Here is a 23,885-nt window from a genome sequence, read left to right as displayed (position 1 = left end):
GGGAGGGGAAATGGGAAAACTGGTGAGGTCCACGGTGATCCGATGTGGTTCCCCTCTCCCCACCTCATCCCAGTCCCATCTTCCAATTCGGCACTGCCCTCTTGAACAGTCCTACCTGTCCGTCTTCCTTCCCACCTATCTGCTCCATCCTCCTCTCTGACCTATCACTTTCACCCCCACCTTCATCTACCTATCACCTTTTCACTATCTTCACCATTGACCCTCCACCACCCCAGCCCCACCCCCCCCTCCCATTTATCTCTCAGCTCCCTTGGCTCACAAGCCTCATTCCTCATGAAGGGCTTATGCCTGAAACATCGACTCTCCTGGTGCCTGACTGGCTGTACTGTTCCAGCACTACACTCTTCAACACAATTTAAAGGATTGGTTAAATTCAAATTGTTGCCAAAACAGCAACCAAAACTCAGGTATCCATTTCATAGCCAAATGTTACAAATTTCAATTTTCCAGTACACTCTGGGACTGCCATCTAGTCAAACACACAAGTGTTTGTAATCTCCCAGTTCAGAACAGCATTCTCTCTCTCAAAGGTACAGTACATGCCTTCACCTTCATAACAGGCAGAAGGCAGGGTTAAAAGGGTCCTTCTCTGGATGGCAGCCAGTGGCGACTGGTATTCTGCAAGGTTCAGTGTTGGTTCCATAACTTTTCATTTTACACATTAATGATCTGGATGAAGGAACTGAGGGCATTCTGGCTAAACTTGCAGATGATACAAAACATAGGTGGAGAGAGTAGTAGTATTGAGAAGGTGCAAAGGCTGAAGAAGGATTTAGACAGGTTAGGTGATTGGGAAAAGAAGTGGCAGATGGAATATAAAGTGGGGAAGTATGAGGTCACGCACTTTGGTGGGAAGAATAGAGGTATGGACTATTTTCTAAATGGGGAGAAAATTCAGAAGTCTGAACAGCAAAGAGGCTTAGGAGCCATAGTCCAGGTTTCTCTTCAGGTAAATTTGCAGGTTGAGTTGATAGTTAGAAAGGCATTCATTCATCTGGAGAGGACGAGAATACGAAAGCAGGGATACACTTCTGAGGCTTTATATAAGCGCTGGTCAGACCACATTTGGTCAGAGCAACTTTGGGCCCATACCTCAGCAAGAACATACTGGCCCTGGAGCGGGTCCAGAGAATGTTCACAAGAATGATACCAGGAATGAAAGGCTTAATGTATGAGGAACTTTTGAGGACTCTGGGATTATACTCACTGGAGTTTAGAAGAATGAGAGGGGACCTAATTGAAACTTATAGAATACTGAACGGCCTGGACTGAGTAGATATCAGGAAGATGTTTCCATTGACAGGAGACACTTGGACCCAAGGGCACAGCCTTAGAGTAAAGGGAAGATCCTTTATAATGGAGATAAGAGCAAACTTCTTCAACCAGGGAGTGGTGAATCTGTGAAATTCGTTGCCTTAGAAGGCTGTGGAGGCAAGTTCATTGAGCATATTTAAGACAGAGATAGATAGAGTTGGTTCTGACATAATGCAATAGTTCGGTTCTCATGCGAGCTCGTGTTATAAGAAAATTGCATTATAGCAGTGCCATTTAAACTAATGGGGCCAGCATCACGTTATAGCCAATAACAGGTAAGGCAAGTTCACATTCTAAATAAGAGTCTAAATTCTTCAATCACATTAAAGCCAATTCATGTTGAAGAAACACACCTAATAGTAGAAACAACTGTAGGTTCTTGATTGTCAAGGGGATCCAAGGTTCCAGGAAGAAAGGGGTTGAAAAACTTCTCAGCCATAATTGAATGGCAGAGCAGACTCAATGTGTTGAGACGCCTAATTTTTACTCCTGTGTTTTACGGTCTTATCATGGCAGAGGGCATAAAGAGAAATCCAGCTGAAGACCATCTTCTCTTCTGCATTTTCAAGTTGAAATTCTATTTCTTTTAAAAATACCAACTACGCTGTACTCAAAATTGCCCAAGCTAATCCTCTCCAAAAGTTTCTGAACTGCTTGCATTTTATAGACATCCCAGCTAAATCTGACACAAAGGACTTGGAGACAAGCCATTTCCTTCTAGCCAACTGCAAACAAAAGAAACATCAAGACTCATTATGCTAAAATGAACACCAATGCTTTTAGTTATCTTGTCATTCCACAATGGAAATGCTAATGGAGAAATAAAGCTACACTGCTGCTGAAAAACCTTCCAATTAACACATCAAGGCGAGGCCTCAGCACCTAAAATGTCTGTATGTCACACAACTGAAATCTGAATTTGATGAACTATTTAAATATATAATTCTGGGATTCTAAGTCAGTTGCTTGAATTCCAGAGTGAGAGCAGGAATCTAGGCTGAATTGGCAGCCTGCCTCAGACCCTCCAATTCTGTCTCTAGAAAGAAGCCTCAAATTTGGTTCCAGTCCACCAAAGAAATCATTATTCGACACTGAATTCCAGGAAGTTTTAACTCATGTGAACTAATTTTTAATATCCCTGGGTTTACCAAACTTGCAATTTATCTCCTCTCCTGTTCCGACTTCCTTAATTTACTGAGTGAGTATATGCGGATGGAGTATATGACATTTACCTGCATTTTGAACATTTCATTGATAAAACCATCTTTGATATTATCTTAAAAAGTTTTTGCAGGGGTTTACTTCAAAATTGGAATCCAAAATCCAGGGATAGGGAACAACCTTCAGGCTACCTCAGTAAGGGTTGGGGATAAAAAGGGAAAGATGGTAATCTAACGATACCTCAGTCATGGGCATAGAAAGACACAAACAATCATAACTAAATTCACTCAATTCCCCTTTTGTCTGTGACTATGGGAGTTACATTAGTACCCCCCAGAACCTATGGGGGATATGTTCCAAGATCTACCATGGAAGTCCAAAACCACAGATAGTACTGAACCCATTCATTTAAATGGGAAATTTACCTTCCCAGCAGCCCCTGGTCCATGGTTCTGGAAGGCTCTCTGTAACATGTTCGGGCTGCAGTAAACAGTGGGTAACTGAAACCGCAGAAACCAGACCCGCAGATACAAAGGTTGTCCTGTATACAAATGGACTGGACTAACTACAGACAGGAGATATCTGATGCCCTATCATAGCATCATGAAAATCTTAAGAATTTAAAGGGTTAGTTATTGCGCTTATTGTTAGTCTTCCTTCAAATTCCATTCCAACACATATCATCTTTTAGTCACTGCATTAAGGAACTTTTCATTCTTAGCAATTGCAATCTTCATCTCAATTCCAGACTTGGTTTTTCCAACATCCTTTTTGTGCATCCATTTGTGCATCATCCTTTCCGCCATGCTCTGAAAACTTAGTCTTTCAATATTTATTGCCCAGTGCCTTGCACACTCACATCTCTTGCCCTCAATGACCAATTAATTCTCAGATCTCAAGCACCTTACCATTTAAAAACAAGTCATTCACATATTTATAGTTATGTTGCACTTGTTCTGAATCTTTGTCCCTGTCAATATTCGTCTGGCAATTTTCTAAATTTCCCTGTGTTTCTTTTGGCAAACCTCTTCTTTCTTCCTGAAGCTTCATAGTCTTGGATGTCTATTACACTCTGATAAAGGGCTTATGCCTGAAATGTCGACACTCCTGCTCCTTGGATGCTGCCTGACCGGCTGTGCTTTTTCAGCACCATATTCTTCGAATCTGTCTATTACACACATTGATTACTGTTTGGGTCAAAGCTTTATTGACGTCTAACTCCATATTGCATTTTATCAATTTTAATTTCTGTCCATTAAATTTATATCAGTAGTTTAATTTGAAGTGTTCTAGACAAATTTTCCAAAACATTCATTATACTTCCACAAAGTGCACTCTTAACCACCTCTTCCTTAACTAAGGATGAATATAAGTTTCTTGAGTCATTGATCAGAACTTCTTCTGAAGTTATGTTATTTTGCTCTGCAATGATTCTGGAGTTTAAATTATGAATTAATATTTATGAATAAGGTGAGCGGAGAGATGATTTATTATTTATGATCACAGTCTATACGTAACAATGCACTATATCACATCTTCTGCAGAACTAAGGGCAAGACAACCAAAACTTTTCATTCTAAAATACATATTGTTTGCAAGACTACTACGCAAATACCCCTTGATATCTACTCTTAAATCATTAATTCCATTATTTAACTTGAGTGAGTTGAGACTCATGGAAATAAATTGATTAGTTTGGTTTAATGAGCTTTTTTGATCATAAGTATAATGTTAATTTGCCTCAACAGAGTGAAATGTCTTCAGTGTTCATCAGATCTCTTGGTATTGGCAATATCCACAATTCATCCTTTAGTGCTGCAAGACAATAATCAAGATTATTTTGGTTTGAGCCCTTGTATGCCAAAGTTAAAAATACAGTTTGGATTGTTAAGGTTTGTTCTATATTTCAAGGAACTAAAAATACAAAATAGAAACAAAAGTAAATTATTTGGCCCCTCTAGCTTGCTCTGCCATTTTAATAATGTCATAGCCGATCTGTTTTCCTCTTTAACCATTTAATAGACACTTTCATTGGCACTGTTAGCATCTTTTTAAGTTCTTGAATCTTCTCAAATTACCTTTTTGCCCCTACAGTAATGAAATAATCTGAAAGTAAAATATTGCAGAAGCTGAAAATCTGAAATGAGTCCGAAAACCTAGAAAATACTCAGGTCAGGCAACATCTGTGAGAGAGGGAAACAGAATTAATGTTTTCAAACCGGTTATCTTTCATGACTGTTTCTTTCTCCATAAGTGTTGGCAGACCAGAGTACTTATCACATTTTCTCTTTTAAATTGTATTACATGAAATAGTTTGATTTTTAATGATTTGTTAATTACTGCATCCTAGGAACATCATCAGAAAACAGATCAGGTCTGTTAATTCTACCACACTACCATCTCTCTCAAAATTTCCATTGCCCTTATTTTTCATGGTAATGGTATCTAGAATTAGATCAACAGATATTTTCACAAATATTGTCTTTGACGCCTGCCACAAACTCAATTTCCTAACAACTATCTGAGGATGACCTGGGCTGTTCACAATCTTAAAAGCTATGTAGTGTTGTATTATTTTAAAATAGCAGTATTCACATAAAGCTGTTCACTTAAATCACTAGACATAACTGTAGGAAGCAAAACTAAAGCATAGTTAGTTGTTTTAATGAAAGCAACCATAGTTGTATCCTGGTCTGTCTGTCGCTGTTTTTAGGTCTCGAGAACTTCACACTTCTCAAAAGAACCTCATTGTCTCTGAATCAAATAGGACTATCTAAAATTCCCACCATCATTAAAATTTTCTTTTTCCAGTTCTACAACATTGTGCACCTACCTTAGCTTACCTGCTGCTGTCTTTGTATTTGATATATCCAGACCTAACTAATTTATTATATTGGGCAACCCACAACTTCCATATCAGAAACTTGAACTGATCCAAAATGCTATTGCCCATATTCTAAATTGCACCAAATTCCACTCACTCATCAACCTGAGATCATTGGGCTGGTTTATAATCTGACAATGCCTGAATTTTAAAATTTGTTTTATTCCAAACAACTTCCCAGCCTAACCCCATTGCAACATCAACTTCCTGCAGTCATGTGACTCCAGACCCATGGCAATGTGATTAGATTAGATTACATTACATTACAGTGTGGAAACAGGCCCTTCGGCCCAACAAGTCCACACCAACCTGCCAAAGCACAACCCACCCATAGCCCGACATTTACCCCTTACCTAACACTACGGGCAATTTAGCAAGGCCAATCACCTGACCTGCACATCTTTGGACTGTGGGAAGAAACCGGAGCACCCGGAGGAAACCCATGCAGACACGGGGAGAATGTGCAAACTCCACACAGACAGTCGCCTGAGGCAGGAATTGAACCCGGGTCTCCGGCGCTGTGAGGCAGCAGTGCTAATCACTGTGCCACCGTGCTGCCCACTGGCTTACTCTTAACTTCCCTTTGCACATTAAGGAATGGGCAATAAATGCTGGCCTAGCCAGTGGTGCACACATACAGTGAATGAATTTTTAATATGTCCTATAATCGTCCAAGTGTGACCCGTTGCATCATCCCAATTATCTTCATTCCATTAATGGTAGCCACCACTTAGGTTGTTTAGATCCTAAATTCTGGATTTCTTGCTCTAAACCGGTCTCGCCACCTCTTTCCTCCTTTAAGATGTCCCTCAAAAGCGAGCTCTTTAACCAAACTTTGGTCAGCTGTTCCAACATCACTATGTGGTTCAACATCAAATTTTCTTGAATAAAGTTTCAGTGATGCAGGCTTGTTGCTGCTCTATTTATTAATCCATTTAGGATCATACTTATTTTGCACACACTTGCTAAACTTGAGTTTCTACTTACTCTGCATGCTAAACAATTCTAATAGGATTTACCTGAGAAAAACAGCTCCCACCACCATTGAGAATAATTAGCAGTGGGCTTCATGACAATGTGCACTTTTGTCATACCTCCTGGTTGGATTGTTTGAGAGGGCTCGTTCCGAGTTTGTCCTTTTTGGATGGAATCCGCACCTAGGGGTGAATAGAAAAAATGCAAGACTTAATGCAGCAAAGGGAACCAATTGTAAATACACCAGAAAATTCCATAATTTAGAATGCAGATACAGCCAAAGATCAACAAACTTTTGTTACATTTATAAATGGAAACTTTCAAACAAGTTCATTGGTTTGCAACCATAAGGAAAATGTCATTGTCCAATATTACTTTGATCCAAGTTCACTGTCCTCCCAAGTTTCCCGGAACCGCTCAAATTAATTAATTGCAGTATTTCATCTTAATGCCTTTTACTCCTATATGGTGTTTAGATGATGGAGAATTAAGCACACAGAAAAAAAAAATCAATGTCAAACAATCACATAACAGATTCTAACCATTCATTTAACTTCCAGTGTATTTCCTGCCTGAATCAAAAGTCTACATTACACACTGAACCAAGATCAAGGTGCTAGTATTGGACTGGGTGGACAAAGTTAAAAATCACACAACACCAGGTTATAGTCCAACAGGTTTATTTGAAAGTACTAGCTTTCAGAGCTCCTTCGTAAGGTAGCTAAACTTAACCAAGGAATACATGTGGATTATGCTAGTTTATCATCTAGTGCTGTCAGCCAAATGGAACTAGGGCAAAGGTGATGATTATGTTAATTAAGAGATAATTAGGTGAGCACTTAACTGTGTGTACACACAGGGGAACAAGTAATCACTGTTACTGGAGTTGTATCATCAGTGAGCAGGAATAAAATTCTGACCGAAAAAGTATCACTTTTTCAAACCACATTTAACGTCTTGTATCCAATATGCCACATATGCACAGAGCAACAGCTGACATGAGGGAAGCAACTCCGGGCAGCGGCTGGCACATTGAGCGAATCCAGGACAGAGATCGACAGGGGTGGAGAAAGTAGTCCTGGGCAGTGGCCAGCACGTGGAGTGAGCCCTAAAATGGAGGCTGACGCAGGCAAAGCAGTCCTAGAACTTACCTTGGAGTAGGGGAGGGCTAGTACTGAACAGACTGGAGGCTTGAAGCGGGGCCAGTTGTTGGACTGGGGTCTGGTGCAAGCGATCAAACCATGTAGGGAAGCCCCTGCACTGAGCTGCTGTAATATAATGTTTATTAGAATTGTTTTTATTTGACTGGAATGTCAATCCTTTAACTATGCATTATTTTTAACTTATTCTTTCAACACGATAATGTAAAAATAATGCAACTACTTTTCTCTTTATTCCTCTTTTGTGTCTAAGATTTGTACCTCGGTACTTGTCTCTAAAATGGCGCCATAAGGGGAGACATTGTAAATTTTTTCACTGTACTCCTGTACTTGAGTACATATGACCATAAAAGGATATTCTATTCTATATTTGATTATATTGTTTGAGTATCTTAGAATAAAACTGAAGAGAAGAGAAATCCTCAACGCCTTGCTAGAAAATGACAAGAAATTTGAAGCTCTGATGAGAAGCCAAGTATTATGGAATCACCAAATCACAGGTTTAATTTCATCAAGTTAGTTAGTGGCTAGTGTGTAATATCTAAAAGACTGCAGAGGGCAAGAGTTCAACCCCACGTTTTAAAACTGTCAAAGAAGAGAAACAAAGGCAGTTAGAGATGCTGCTTTTTAGACAGAAGTAAATTCCTAAAGGCATTTCTATTTGGGTTATTACGCAAGCGTTCCCATGTTCCACAGTTCTGTCCATTCATACCTGAATAACCACTCCCATGACAGGCAGGCTGAGTGTTTTTCCAGGGACTGGAGCTGGCCATTGGTCTACCTCATTACAAACTGCAAAAACAAAGTTTACTGTATTCAGAATTCAACATTTTCTCCAACTATATCCTTTTCTCAATTAAAACATTTCAAGAATTGTACCCCCTCTCAAGTCTTTAACGAGAAATGCCCCTTTGGGATGATCAAATTCTTCATCAAGATAGAGTGTGACATAGTTGATTCTGAGACTAAGGTCCTGAATTCAAATAGAGGAAACTACAACGGCATAAACGTGAGAGAACATTATTTCAAGGGATGACGATAGAAAGGCAATGTCAAACATTTAAAGAATGAATGGGTGAACTGCAACAATTATTCATTCCTGCACAGTGCAAAAGTAAATCAAGGAAGTTGGCCAAACGGTGGAATACAAGAGAAATTAGAGATAGTATGAGATCCAAGCAGCATGCATTCAAATTGGCCAGAGGGGAAAAAAAACACATTTGCGGATTGACAGCAGTTTAGAATTCAAAAAATAAAGAGGACAAAGCATTTGATTAAGACAGAGCAAATAGAGTAAGCTTATGGGAAATATTCCAACCGATTGTAAAAGCTTGTATCAGGATGTGAAGAGAAAAAGATTAGTGAAAACAGATGTAGGTTCCTTACTGTCAGAAACAGGGGAACTTATAATGAGGAATAAAGAAATGTTTGAACAACTAAACATACTCATTGCTTCTGTCTTCACAAAGGAGGACACAAATAACACATGCAAAATAAAAAAATCATAAGTGGCATAGATGAGACAAATAGCAAAGGTCTTTTCCCTAGGGTAGGGAAATTCAAAACAAGAGGGTTTAGGTTTAAGTGAGAGGGGAAAGCTTGTAAAAGGGACCTGTGGGGCAATTTTTTCACATAGATGGTGGTAAATATATGGAATGAACTGCCCAAGGAAGTGGGAGCAGGTAGTTTACATTTAAAAGACATTAGTACATGAATAAGAAAGATCTAGACAGATATGAACCGAATGCAGGCAAATGGGATTAATGTAATTTGGCAAACCTAGTTGGCATGAATGAGTTGGACTGAGAGGTCTATCTCTGTGCTATATGATTCTACGACTCAAATGTTGGGGAACATGTTTAGTAAGAGGAAGGAATTGAAGGAATAAGTATTAGTAGGGAAACGTGTTGGGGAAATTGATGGGATCGAAAGCTGATAATTCTCCAGGGCTTGATAATCTACAATCCATTGAAGTTAAGGAAGTGATCCTAGAAATAGTAGATGCTATGCTGGTGATCTTGCAAGATTGTATAGACTCTGAAATGGTTCCAACAGATTGGAGGGCAGTTAGTATATAATCTGTCTATTCAAAAAGGGAAAGAGAGAAAAAACAGGGAATTACAGACCAGATATTGGTAATGAGAAAAATGTCAGTCCGTCATAAAAGCTATAATAGCAGAGAACTTGGAAAGCAGTGGATACATTCAGCATGGATTTACAAAAACGAGAAATCATGCTTGACAAATCTACTGCAATTCTTTGCAGATGTAACTAGTAGGGTTTATGTGGGGAGCCAATGGATGCAGATTGCTTAAACTTACAGAATGTTTTTGACAAAGTGGCACATAAGAGTTTGGCATGTAAAACTAATGTTCTTGGGCTGGGTTAGTATATTGAGATGGATCAAGGACTGGGTGACAGACAGGAAGCGAACAGTAGGAATAAACGAGTCTTTTCCAAATGGAAGCCAGAGCTGAGTGGAACACCACAGGGATACTGCTAGCACCCAGCTACTCACAATACATATTCATGATTTAGATATGTGAGCTAAAGGTAATTTCTCAAAATCTGTAGATGACACAAAGCTGGGTGGGAGGATGAACTGTGAGGAGGATACAGCAATGCTTCAGTGTGATTTTGGCAAGCTGACCAAGTGGGCAAATGCATGGTCGATGTAATACAATTTGGATAAACGCATGGTTATCTACTTTGGTAGCAAAAATAGGAATGCAGACTATCTGAATAGCTATAGATGGAGAGTGGTCACGGTGGGTGGGGGGAAGAGGGAAGGAATGTGTAGCAAGATGGGAGTGTCGTCATATACCCGATGAAGGTATACTTGCAGGTGCAGTAGGCCTACATAGCAAGAGGATTAGAGTACAGGAGTAGGGATGTCTTGGTGCAATTATAAAGGGCCTTACTGACATCACACCTGGAATAGTGCATGTAGGTTTGGTTCCTTATCGAAAGAAAGATGATCTTGCTATTAGTAGGAGTGCAGTTGAATGTTACTAAAGCTATTCATGGGAGTGCAAACTGACATACAAGGAGAGGTTGAATTGTTTAGGATTATATTTGCAGAGTTCAGACAAATGAAGGGATCTCATAGAAGGACTAGGTAGGTAGATGCAGGGAGGATTTTCCCAATGGCAGGGGAATCCAGAGCAAGGGCTCACCATTTAGGGATAAGGGATAAACCTTTTTGGACTGCGACGAGAAGTTTCTTCACACAGAGAGGTGAGCCTGTGGAATTTACTACCACAGAAAGCAATCATTGCATGACTTTAAGTAATAGTTAGATAAAGAACTTGGGACTGAAGGGATCAAAGAATGTGGGCGAAAAGCTGGTACAGACTAATAAATTGAATGATCAGCCATGATCACAACGACTGGTGAAGTGGCTCAAAGGGGCCAAATGGCCTTCTCCTGCTCCTATTTTCCATGACCTATGTTAACTTTCAAAAGGAAATTCTATAAATATGTGAAAGGGTAACATTTACATGGTTATGAAGAAAGGACAGGTGAATCGGATAAACTGAATACCTCTTTCAAAGATGAGGCATGGACATAATGGGGAAAATGAAGTCCTTTTGTGCTGCAGAGTTTCAAGATTTTAGACTCTTCCCTTACTACACTCCCATCTCGTCTACAAACACAGATCCCTATGGTGTGGAAGCAGATCATTTGACTGATCGAGTTCACTTTGACCCTCCAAAAGGCATCACACCCAGACTCAACCCTTAATCTATCCCTGTAATCCAACATTTCCTATGGCTAATCCACCTAACCTGCCCATCTTTGAACTGTGGGGGGAAACCAGAGCATCCGAAAGAAACCCACACAGACCACAGACACAGAGAACGTGCAAACTCCACACAGACAGTCACCCAAGGCTCAGTCGAACTTGGGTCGCTGGCACTGTGAGGTAACAATGTTAACCACTGAGTCATCATATCGCCCACTAGGTAGAAACCTATTAAAGCCTATCGAGAAAGCTTTAGATATGTTTGCATAAACTTTTCAAAATTATTGCATTCTTCAAGTTAAAAGTGGAAAACTCAAATTACACTGCAGAAAAATTTGTTTCCCCTCTGCGCTGAAAAAGCTGCTGGTGAGGCAATCTAAAATGAATTGCAATCAAGGGATTAGCAAAATAAATCCTGCTGCATTGCACTATTCTGGGGTACAGAATATGACCCAGGTAAGGAAGCAGCAGGAAGACCGAGCTGTGTTAAAGCAGAATCTTGGTACTAGCATTGGTAAGAGCTTTCGAGTATCCGTTAACAAAGGGGACTCTTTGAAGCACAGAGTAGGAAAGGTGCAAAATCTCATTTCTGCTTACAAGAACAGGGACAGCCAAATCAAAATGATACAAACTGCATTTTGCGCAAAAATGCTTTCAACTCAAAAATAGACCTACAGATATTAACATGTTGTCTGTATTATGGTTAAGGGATTGCCTATAATTGAAGGGCTTTTGCCGAAAACATCTATTTTCCTGCTCCTTGGATGCTGCCTGACCTGCTGTGCTTTTCCAGCACCACACTCTTGACTACAATTGAGTAATGATGAAACCAACTTTCAGAGTGTCCTGGAGTTTCATTTCTACTGTCAGGTTAAATACTTTACAAATTGAACTATCGTTCTTACAAGTAGTTTGCCACTACTTGTGGCAAGACAGGATTTAAAGTAATTTAGTCAGTGAAAATCTCATGCATCTACGCTTGCCTCCTGCCAAGGTCAACATATTCAAAGATTTGGTGCCCAGAAATGCCTAGCACTCCAAAGGCAGAATGTGTTTGATTAGAATTAAGGAACAATAGAGAAACTACTACCTTAATGGGTGTACTTTATGGCACCAAATAGCATTAAGCAGAGAAAGGAACAAATCCACAAGCCAATTGCAAAATCTGAGAGACAGTGATAAATGCAGGACAAAAAAAAAGAAAAAGTGAAGATATTTAACTGCAGTGAAGATTTATGAAAGAAACTTTATAACAAACACATATTGCACTCTAAACTTTATGCCAACATTTCTGCTAAATGAAACAAAAAGGAAATATCAAATTAATAAAATACTAGTCAATCTAACATTGATCTTCTACAAAACATCACCTTATATTGCTATGTGTCCATATTAAGTCACAATATTCTTAGAGGACCATAGGGCTATTCTCAAGAGAGAGATGACTGGTGGAGAGTTTAACCTAAGGGTTACAACATTTTCACGGTGACCTCAGCTGGTGCAGGAATTGAACACACACCCATTTAAGACAGAAATAAGGAGGAATTTCTTTCCTCAGAGGCTAGTGAATCTATGGAATTCTTTCCTGCAAAGGCTATGGGGGCTGGGTCTTCAAGTAAGTTCAAGACTTGAATGGACAATTTTTTAATCAGTAAGGGAATCAAGGGTTGTGGATAAAAGGCAGGAAAGTAGATTTGAGGATCATCACATCAGCCATGGTTGCATAGAATATGAAAGCAGATTGATGGGCTGAATATCCTACTTCCATTCTTACACATTCTAACTACTGTGGCTACAAGAGCTAATTAGAGACTGAAATCTCCTAGGGAAGTAATTGATCTTTGAACTACCCAATACCAGTCCATCATTTACAAGATACAAGTCAAAAGTACGATGGAATATTCACCACCTTGATGGAGGATAAAGTAGCCTCATTTGTCCACACCTCTCCACCATCTTCAGCATTAACGCCCTCTACCATCAAGGCAGAGTGGCAATGCATTCCAACTATTAGATGCATAAGACCATAAGACATAGGAGTGGAAGTAAGGCCATTCGGCCCATCGAGACCACTCCACCATTCAATCATGGCTGATGGGCATTTCAACTCCACTTACCCGCATTTTCCCCGTAGCCCTTAATTCCTTGTGACATCAGATTGCAACTTACCAAGCTCCCTTTGACAATAGGTTCCAAACCCACAATTTCCACCAATAAGAGCATGAGCAACAGATGAATGGGGCACCACCATCTGCAAGTTTCCTTGTGAGCCACACACAATTCAGCTTTAGAATTATATTCCTATTATTTCATTTTAGCTTGATCAAGAAACAAGGAACTCCCATTCTATCAGCACTGTAGATGAACATAGACCACAACGACATCATTCAGAATCTTAACACTACCTTCTCCAAGGCAATTCACAATAAGCAAGAAAAGCTGGCATAACTGGTGACACTTATATCCCATTAACAAATGCAAAAGTGTTATACACAATACTACAACTAACTTGTAAAAGTTTCACATGACTTCCTCACTTTTGCACTGTATGGCCCTATTTACAATGGAAAGAATCCCATTTGCCTTCTTATTTGTCTTGCTTTGCACGATCACTTTCTTAGATTTGCGAACATTTACCCCCATGTCCTATTGCTCCTCCATTAAAACAGTATCATTTAGATTATTCAGCCTCTCTAAATTATCCCACCCAAACTGCATTGATGAGCAGTTCATTGTTCAATAAGTGCCATTTGATAGCACTGGCAATGACACCTTACATTATTTTGCTGACATTTGAGTGTGGACAGATTGGGCAGTAATTGACAGTGTTGCATTGGTCCATTTTTTGGGTAGGATATGTCCAGCCTATTTTCCACACAGAGGAACAAAGTCAGTGTTTTAGTTGTACCAGATGAACTTGGTTAGGGGAGTAGCTAATTCTGGAAACACAACCAGAATCAGTGTTGCCTTTTCTTTATCTAGTGGCTTCAGCCATTATTTTACGTCACTTGGAGTGAATCAAAAATACTGGGAAACTCAGGAAGTGTCTAGGTAGAAGATCAATGATGGAAAATAGTTACAAGTGCTTCAGCATTGTCTTTGGCACAGAAATACTGGGTACCCTTGTCATTGAGGATAGAGAAGTAGAGCTTCCTCCTCAAAAGTTGATTAATTTCCCACCATCATATGTAATTTTAGGAGGAAGAAATGGAGATTGATCGTGTTCATTTAGTTGCGAAATTCCTTTGCTCTGGCAATTGCAAATTGTTTCTGAACACCACACTAAAAGATTTCAAGACCTTGGAAAGGTTGCAGAAGAAGTTTAACTTGATGATGCTAGGGATCATGAATTTTGGATATGTGGAGAAATTGCAGAAGCTGAGATTGTTAATCTTACAGTGAAAATGAAGGACATACTTAAAAGATATATTAAGAACGCCACAGAATTTTGATCGAGCCCCCTGGCAAGTGGATCAGTAATTAAAGGCAACATATTTAACATGTTAGCAAAAGAATGAGAAGGCAAAGACTTTCTTTTCCCTCCCAATAAATTAAGATCTGGAATACATTTCCTCAAAATGTAGCAAGATCAAATTCCTTAGTGACATTCAAAAGGCAAATACATGGACATGTGGTTAACAAGCTGTAATCTGCGATAGACAACTTTAATCAACCTATTCAGTCATGTCATGGCACACCTCTGGAGCATCAGGTTCTTGAACCCAAGCAGGAAAAAAGCTGGCATGCAAGACTAAATTGGTCAGCTCTTATAAAGAGCCAACACAGGCATCGTTGGCCAGTTGTTTAAGAACTGCAAGACTGAATCTATGCTGCAATGTCCAAAGATGTGTAGGCTGGGGGAATGGCAATGAGAAATGCAGATAGGGTAGGAAGGTTGATCTGGGTGGGATGCTCTTCGAAAGGTCAGTGGGTACTTTATGGGCTGAGTGGACTGTAGGGATTCTATGATTCAGTGTTAGAATTTTAAACTGAAATACTTACTTGAACAAGAACATGTTTATGCCTGAAAATTTTCAGAATAGCAGTGTTTGTAAACGTTCAAGAACAGTGCATGCCTCTCACCCAGAGACTAAATTGCACAATTACACAGTATGACAAAGCAAACAACTGTGACTTGGGTTAGAGATACAAATGCAAGAATCTATAACATAGATGATATACATTTCAAGAATATAAAGCTGATCACAGGGAATTTGGATGAAATTCTGAAAGATAGTTCATAGAGTCACAGTCATAGAGATGTACAGCATGAAAACAGACCCTTCAGTCCAACTTGTCCATGCCGATCAGATATCCCAACCCAACCTAGTCCCATCTGCCAGCACCCTACCCATATCCCTCCAAACCCTTCCTATTCATATACCCAGCCAGATGCCTTTTAAATGTTACAATTGTACTAGCCTCCACGACTTCCTCTGGCAGCTCATTCCACACATGCACCACCTGCGTGAAAAAGTTGCCCCTTAGGTGTCTTTTATATCTTTCCCCTCTCGTCCTAAACCTAGTTCATCCTTGACTAATATAGTTGAACTTTTGATGAAGTCACGAACATTGTGAATTATAGAGCGCCTACAATATTATCAAATATCTTATATAGACAGGGTGCTACAAAAGAAAAATGAAAACAACTGAAAGTAACACTGGGACATGGACTGGTTACTAATTGGAAGGTAGAAGCCAGGAAATGAAATAAAAGTAACATACTCTGACTCTGGAATGTGATGAGTGTTGATCCCAGGTATATATACTGGGATGTCAACGTTTTGTTATAAAAAGACTTTGATGAAGGAATAAAATTAATTTGCAAGGCACAATAAGTCATGTAGATGAAAACAGGTAGATAAAATAACAGATTTTGTGAATGGACAAAACTACAGCGATATGGAGATACAAGGCAGACAAATACTTTGCTTTCCTTTTTGGCAATAGACAACAAAAAACACCTGTCTCCTACCAAGGAGCAAAGGATTTCACAGAATCACAGAATCCCTACAAGTGTGGAAATAGGCCATTTGGCTCAACAAATCCAAACCAACCCTCCGAAGAGTATCCCACACAGACCCATTCCCCTACTCCTTTTCCTCTACATTCCCCCTGACTAATACACCTAGCCTACACATCCCTGAACGCTATGGGCAATTTAGCTAATTCACCTAAACAGCACATTTTTGGACTGTGGGAGGAAACTGGCACACCCGGAGGAAACCCACACAGACATGGGGAAACTCCCTCAGATTGAGGCTGAAAACAAACCCAGGTCGCTGTGAGGCAGCAATGCTAACAACTGAGCCACCCATTTGTGCATATAGTTAATGAAAACATACAAAAAGATATTAATAAGGAAAGTTAATGGGTATTCCAGTTCAAGGGGACTGAAATACGGGGCGACCCCATATCTGTGGAATCGTTTTCTGCAGTTTCCCACAGTTACCCGCGGTTTACCACGGGCCAAACATAGTAAAGGGAACCTTCTGGAAGCAGGGACATGAAGGCTGCTGGGAAGGTAAATTTCCCATTTAAATCAATGGGTTTGCTTCTATTTGCAGTTTTGAGTTTCCACAGTAGGTAGTGGAATAAACCCCCGTGGGTATGGTGGGGGTAGCTACTGTGATGGTTATGTTTCAGCCTTGTCCAGCCCTCAACTGAAGCACATGGCTTCAGATATAAAATCTGTGGAATAGTGAAGGATTGTATAGTGCACACTCACCAGAATAATACTAGCGCTTAAAGGATTACATTGAGAAAACTAAGTTTTGAAGAAGCATGGATAGGGTTAATAGAAAATATCTTGTCTCTGGGGGTGGCGGAGTGCAGAACCAGAGGGCATAGGTTTAAGGTGAGAAGGGAAAAATTTAAAAGGGACCTAAGGGGCAATTTTTTTCAAAAAGAGGGCAGTGTGCGTAAGGAATGAGCTGACAGAGGAAGTGGTGTAGGCTGGTACAGCATTTAAAAGGCATCTGGCTGGGTACATGAATAGGAAGGGTTGAGAGGAATATGGGCCAAATGCTGGCAGATGGGGCTAGATTAGTTTAGGATATCTGGCCAGCATGAACAATTTGGACCAAAGAGCCTGTTTCTGTGCTGTACACCTCCATGACTAAGTGCTTCTCTGCAGAGAAAAGGGATTGACGCTTTTGTTGAAAAGGTTGGTTTTGTAATTTTATTGATTTTTTTTAAGGTGCTAAAAGTTACCATGCCTATATATACTTAAAATGGAGGCATGCAAATTGTTTATGCCAAATTCTGATAGCAAGACCATATAGCCCTGGAAGGACAAATTTTATATCGGGTATTCGGCATTTGTTGTCATAATTATAACATTCCTGGAAATGTTCTAACCTGCCTCTAGACAAGGCTCCAGCTTCTCAAAATACTCAGGTGCAACTAGTTGCAGTAGAGAATGGAAGAGGTTCACAAAAGGAAGTCGAGAAATCAGCACCAGTGACTAGAGAAAGAAAAACAGAAATAAGCACATGATGATACCAATTGAAATATAATCTAGTTTTGGTTTATTTTATGAAATCTAATGTACCATATTATGTACTGTATTTTACACATCAAAAGACAGGTTCCTGTAAAACAGTCAGCTATTTTTGCTCTAATTAATACCTCTTAGAAATTGGATCTAAAACAATGTTGATTTTCAAATAATGGATCTCTGATGTGAGCAGTATTGTATCGTGGTTAAGGTTAGCTGCAGATAGACTGAGTGTACTCGGCAACCAGAAAAACTAAACTACAATTGAACAACCGCAATCATGAGAGCATCTCTCAACTCCATGACTTTTACCAACAGGTAAACAAGAGCAGCAAAGTCATGAAAACTCTCACCACCTCCAAATTCAAGTTACAAACCATCCTGACTAGTGCATTTGCTATTGTTGTTGGGTCAGAACTCTGGGATTCATGACTTTATGTTATCGGAAAGACTTCAGTGGTTGAAGAGTAACCATGAGTAATGGTGGAAAGGCGATAAAGGCAATACAATAACTTTAATGGTACCAGCTGACTCAAGAACAAGGACAGGAAACTATGAACATTCATTTGGAATTTCGTTTTTAAAAAATAAACTTGAATTTGCATAAATCTTGCATTATTTCATTCTCTATCATACAAGCTGTAATTTATTATGTTTTATTGCTAAGAAAGTGAATGTCAAGGCAACACTTTGGGGTAATTTCTGAAAACAACAGAACTGTGGTAGAACTTCCCAAGATGCGTAAATCAAAATATTTCTTTGGGCTTGTTATACTTATTCATGTAAAATATGGTAATTACTTTTAGCCTTTAAACAGGCTAACAAGACATGGCAAACTTTGTTTTAACTGGCACCTTACAAACCAGCACTATTTAGAAATTGACAAAAATTATTTACCTGAAATAGTAGAAGTTTACTGTATTATCACCATCGCCGCAATGTCATTGAGTAGTCAGTTGAGGGTGCAAGTGAGAAGGCTCTCAACTGCTAAATTTTATTTAAGGCTAAAGGTGCTTTATTGTTTAAGTGATTTATGCTGTAAATAAAAGTATAAGAGAGTGGTGTGTATAACCCCTGCATTACATTTCTATTACTTAGTGTGCTTTTAAAGTGATTATGTGGAGCTCTTGATCAAACAGAATTCATCTACCAGCACACCTCTGGTACTATAGGTGCTGGTTAATAAAAGGTTTGTTGTATTCCCATTCATTCCATTCAATTGGAAATTACATATGCCTGGATAAGTTACCAAAGAAAATATGAACAAAACAAATGCCAGTGTTATGAATGGAATATTTAATAGGTTGCCATTTGATCTATAGTGTATAACTGCTTGCAACACTTCCTTTACAATTTGTATTTCCTCCTAGTGGTACAAAGAGGAGGAGATCAGAGGTTGTGAAAACTCCACATGTATTAAACTGACAAACAGGCACCTGCAGAGAAAACCTGTGATGTTAGTGACACCTCAGAAAACTACAACTATAAAAATCACTGACACTGTGCAATTAGTGCCTACAGAGGAAGGGGGAAGTATACAACATGGCAAAAATAAGGGATTGATAAATCGGGCACTGAAATGTTCTTAAGAGAATCCCTATTACCAGTAAAAGATACAATAGAATGGGTACATATGATTTAAGATGAAGGAGGAAAGTTGAAGTAAGTTGCAGTTTACCATAGAACCAATGAATACCAAAGAACATAATTTACGCCCTATAAATGTACTTTCAGGAGTTAGGTGATTAACTGAGAGGACTGACCTCAGGTTTCATAGTTATAAGTTAGTTTAAAAATGGTGAGAAAATGTATTACTATACAAGCGATGTAGGATGTAAACTTCTGGGGCACAGATATGACTTTTTGGACACAACTGAACCATAAGGATGGGCAAACTTCACCTGAACAGAACTGAAAATCTTGCAAAGGACATGAACCCTCAAAGAGCCACTGCATACAAAGCTAATGGCCAAAGCTGGAAAATGGGATTAGAAAAGATAGATGCTTGATGACCGGCACCACAAAGGGAGCCAGAGGGCCTTTCTCTATGCTATACTGACTGAGATCAATGAACTTGCTGTTGCAGGACATTTTAAACCATATGACAAGAAAAGATCATTTAAAAACAAAACAAGGAAACATAAAAGAACATAAAGGTTTCAAAAGCTGTGGTCAAGACAAAGGACTGAAATAAAAGCATAATAAAGAACAGATCAAGATGCGGAGGAACAAATTCTTAATCCCCGTTGTACTCCTCCAAAACTTCTTTGCCTCTCCCCATGTCCCACCCTCTCATGGATTCCCTCTGTTGGCCATCACCTTAATGTGGTGGAAGAGCCTTGTTCTCTCCAATGATCTTTCAGCAATGCATTAAGACCTCCTTCCTTCTGGTAAGCTCACCCACAGTAGTAAGAGGGGTGCCAGACAAAGAGATCCACAGGGAGAAACAGGATGAGAAAAGCCAAATACAAATTATGTCCTCCTGCTAAGGATATATGCTCTACTTGGCATCATTATATCAAACATGCCCTTCTGCAAAACTACTTGGAGGCCTTCCGGATCAAAGCATTGGCACTTCCTGGATTACACCATTGTTCAGGTCAAAGAACTCAGTGACGTGTATATTACTAGGTCTACGTAGGGAACTAATGCCTACTGAAAGAACATCTAGCACCAAAATATCATTGTGCTCACAAGAAGAGAAAAATTATGTTACAATCCTGAAACAACTAGCTGACACAAGGAATTGCAAATGCAATTTATGATCAATTTGGAAAAATCCTGCTCTAATCCACTGGGTTAATTAAATTCAGCTATACAGCACTCCTGTACCCAGACTATAGAGGATGAGCATTGCTATCACCAGAACAGTTTTGACAGAAGCAATTCAAAAACACATGACTTCGGATGACACAAACAAGCAGCCTTCACTGCCCTGCAGAAAAAACTAAATTCACACATTTAAAAGGTGCAGCATTACATCTGTTCAAAGCTGACACCCAATGACAAGTTTGAAAGAGAAAGAACATGCAATTAGAAGAGAAAGCCCAAGAGATTCAAAAATATTCTTTGAAGTTACCATATCCATCTACAGAAATAGTTAAAAAAAATTCCCCTTCACTCTCAGGATAGTGTTTGTGAAGGATGACAGTGACATTCGTCAATGTTGGAAAGAACATTTTCAACAACTCTTCAATCATGAATCTAATGTGGCAACTGACACTTTCTTCGCTATCCTCCAGTACTTTGCAGCATAATCAGTGGATGACCGCCACCACATAGAAAGGCTGCAATAAGCAAGGATGAAAAACAATGCCTAGATTCCCTCATCTTCCAACTGAAGTATTCAAAGCTTTTGCTCACATTAAGACTTTTACACAGATGTGAGAGAAAAAAAGAACTTCCAACTACTATATTGGGACAGGCCTCAAGAAGGGAGTTAAGTCAGTCAGTCAGTCTGTGAAAATTCTTCTAAAGATGACTTCCAAAGGATCTTCAGCACAAAAAATCCAAGAAAATTGTTGAAAATACTGGTAATTCTTCATTGTATTAATCGACTTTACCAAAGGATTTGACTCATTAAATCGTGTGGCTCTATGGATTAAAAACTGAAAGAGCTGTGGATGCTGTAAATCAAACAAAAACACAAGCTGCTGGAAAAGCTCAGCAGGTCTAGTAACATCTGTGGAGAGAAATCACAGTTAACGTTTCAGGTTGAAAGACCCTTCCTCAGAACTATTTTTTTGCTGTTGGTTCTATGGATTGTTCCTTTAAACATCTCAATGTCACTTACAAAATACTGTGCAAGGACTGTAACAAACACTACATTGGACAAACAGGTTGAAAACTAGCCACCAGGATACATGAACACCAACTAGCCACAAAAAGACATGACCCGCTCTCATTAGTATCCTTACATACAGATGAGGAAGGACACCACTTCGACTAGGACAATACATCCATCCTAGGACAAGCCAAACAAAGACATGCATGAGAATTCCTTGAAGCATGGCATTCCAACCGGAACTCTAACAACAAACACATCGAGTTAGACCCCATCTACCACCCACTGAGAAAAGGGGCAGGAAGTGACTTCACCACAGGAAATATCACCACCACAGGAAATGACATCACCAAAGAATACCAAACATATGAACAGAAAGCAGGAATTTTCAGCAGTGCTTCACCTGAGGCCCACTGAAGATGTTACCTAGTAGGGTGACGAAATGTCTGGAAATGAACCTTCCAGCTCAGTGAGTAAACCAACATCCAAAACCTCAACCTGAGCTACAAATCTTCTCAAAACTCACTAACATCTCAATGTCCAAAAAATGTCAGACATCACAATCCTGTAACTGATTCATATGACTGCAACGGTTCAGTGAGAGACATGAACTGACATCAAAATCTGAACCAGTATCCAGCAAGATTGCTTAATTGCCCCAATACTAGTTTGAATCTAATTGATAGTCACTAATCAGCACAAATATCAATTGGTTTCAAGTGTCAACATTAATCACTGCCAAGATGGAAAACTCTTCAATTGCTTGAAACTAAACCGATTACTACAGACATGCACAATTTACAGTTTGCAGATGATGACATTGTTGTTGCCACGCCGCATGTAAATTACCAATAACTTTCAGTTTTCAAAGCTGCACACACAAAGTTGACCTGGCCTTAAAAGCTGCCAAAATCAAACTTATCAGTTCACTGTGTCAGTCAAATATACCAGCTCACATGTTGAAGGAGAGACTCTAGTATATGTTAACCCTTCCCATACCTTGACCGTCATGTTATCAAAAAGCCACTATTGAGGAAGAGATCCAACAGTAGCAGCTGTGCCAGCTCAGCCTTCCACAAAGTGTGACATTGACAGCAAATATTTTACAAAAAGGCCTCCAAATAAACAGAATTCTGAATTTACAGAGCAGTTTACATCAGCACAATGCAGTACTGCAGTAAGACTGCAGTAAGAACTGGATTGTGTATTGTGGCTGCCTTTGTCATGCTCCCCAGATTCAATGAGAGGATCATTGTCTTTCTTGAAGCTACTTTCACAAGCCTTCATGCAAATTACAAAGTTCAACTTTGAAAGACAGGACAATGTGTCCAGAGGGCTCACAATTATCTCACCCACCAGATGCTCTTATTTTCGATTCTCAAATGGCTGATGTCCCAGTGAAGACCAAGAAAATTCTTTGAAGACAGTCTGCAGCTCTCCTTGAAGTGCAGCAGCATTGACACTAGAGTCAAGAGTTGTCCTGCATGGAAACAGACCCTTCGGTCCATAGCAAATCTTGCCACTGATAACTTTTACAATTGGTAATGCTCCCTTTTTGCAAAGAATTATACATTACCAAGGAGAAAAAAATTAGGCTAAGTTGTACAGAATCCATTAGAAGACAATCCTCTGTTAGAAACACGTAAAAAGGTTGAATGTACGCTCTCAGTTTGTTATGGCATCATAATTAAATTAAAAAGAAATAACTTACTGCGAGTCAGTAAGGCATCTAATCTGTCGACAAAGATTCTCTCCAACTGAATAACGCAGTGTAATAAATTGCATTGCATTCAAGTTCTTCCCTTAATCACCTGTATATAAGGCAGGCTAATCTTTCAAACAATGATTTTGATAAAATTGGTGACTCTAATCCATGTGCAAATAATACAGTTTAATATTGTAAGCAAGAGAAATTACCTTTTGAAAATATCCTCGTTTAACTGTACAATCTTTGACTTGTCGGAAGTACACAAATCCATAATAATGTGCTCGATCGCGCTAAAACAAAAATGTCATTGTGTTTACATATATAACAGACCACAGAGTTATAATAGAAGGATGTGGTTCAACCACCCATGTTCACTCCTTTCAGCAAACTAGGACTCATTAAACTTCAAATCAGATGATTTACTAATTTATAATAATGCTAACCTCTTAGGAGATCTTATCTATCAATTATTATACTGTTTATAACATTCCTGTCTTTTAGTGCTATCTCCACATTGTTTGCTCCCTAATGGAGACAGAGCATTAATAAATATTGAACCTCCTACCACAAAAATGTCCATTTATATACCACCTTTAATGTAGATTAACATTTTGAAGCACTTCAAACAGCATTC

General features: G+C 39.2%; 1 protein-coding gene across 4 annotated transcripts in view; it reads right to left on the bottom strand.

The window, feature by feature from the left end:
* The window catches only part of dennd6b (DENN/MADD domain containing 6B), a 108,087-nt gene that overhangs the window by 51,508 nt on the left and 32,694 nt on the right, over positions 1–23,885 (bottom strand). For all 4 annotated transcript variants that reach the window (XR_011955305.1, XM_072562730.1, XM_072562732.1 and 1 more), the window contains 4 exons: positions 23,461–23,541; positions 17,621–17,726; positions 8,228–8,307; positions 6,475–6,537 (listed from right to left, as the gene is read on the bottom strand). Coding sequence is in view for 3 of the 4 variants with exons in the window: in XM_072562730.1 (XP_072418831.1) it covers positions 6,475–6,537; positions 8,228–8,307; positions 17,621–17,726; positions 23,461–23,541 (330 nt within the window). In the remaining variant the exon portion in view is untranslated. The remainder of the gene's footprint in view (positions 1–6,474; positions 6,538–8,227; positions 8,308–17,620; positions 17,727–23,460; positions 23,542–23,885) is intronic.

This window comes from Chiloscyllium punctatum, chromosome 44 (genome assembly GCF_047496795.1).
Source record: "Chiloscyllium punctatum isolate Juve2018m chromosome 44, sChiPun1.3, whole genome shotgun sequence".
Taxonomy (NCBI): domain Eukaryota; kingdom Metazoa; phylum Chordata; class Chondrichthyes; order Orectolobiformes; family Hemiscylliidae; genus Chiloscyllium; species Chiloscyllium punctatum.
This window is presented reverse-complemented; position numbering and strand designations above follow the sequence as displayed.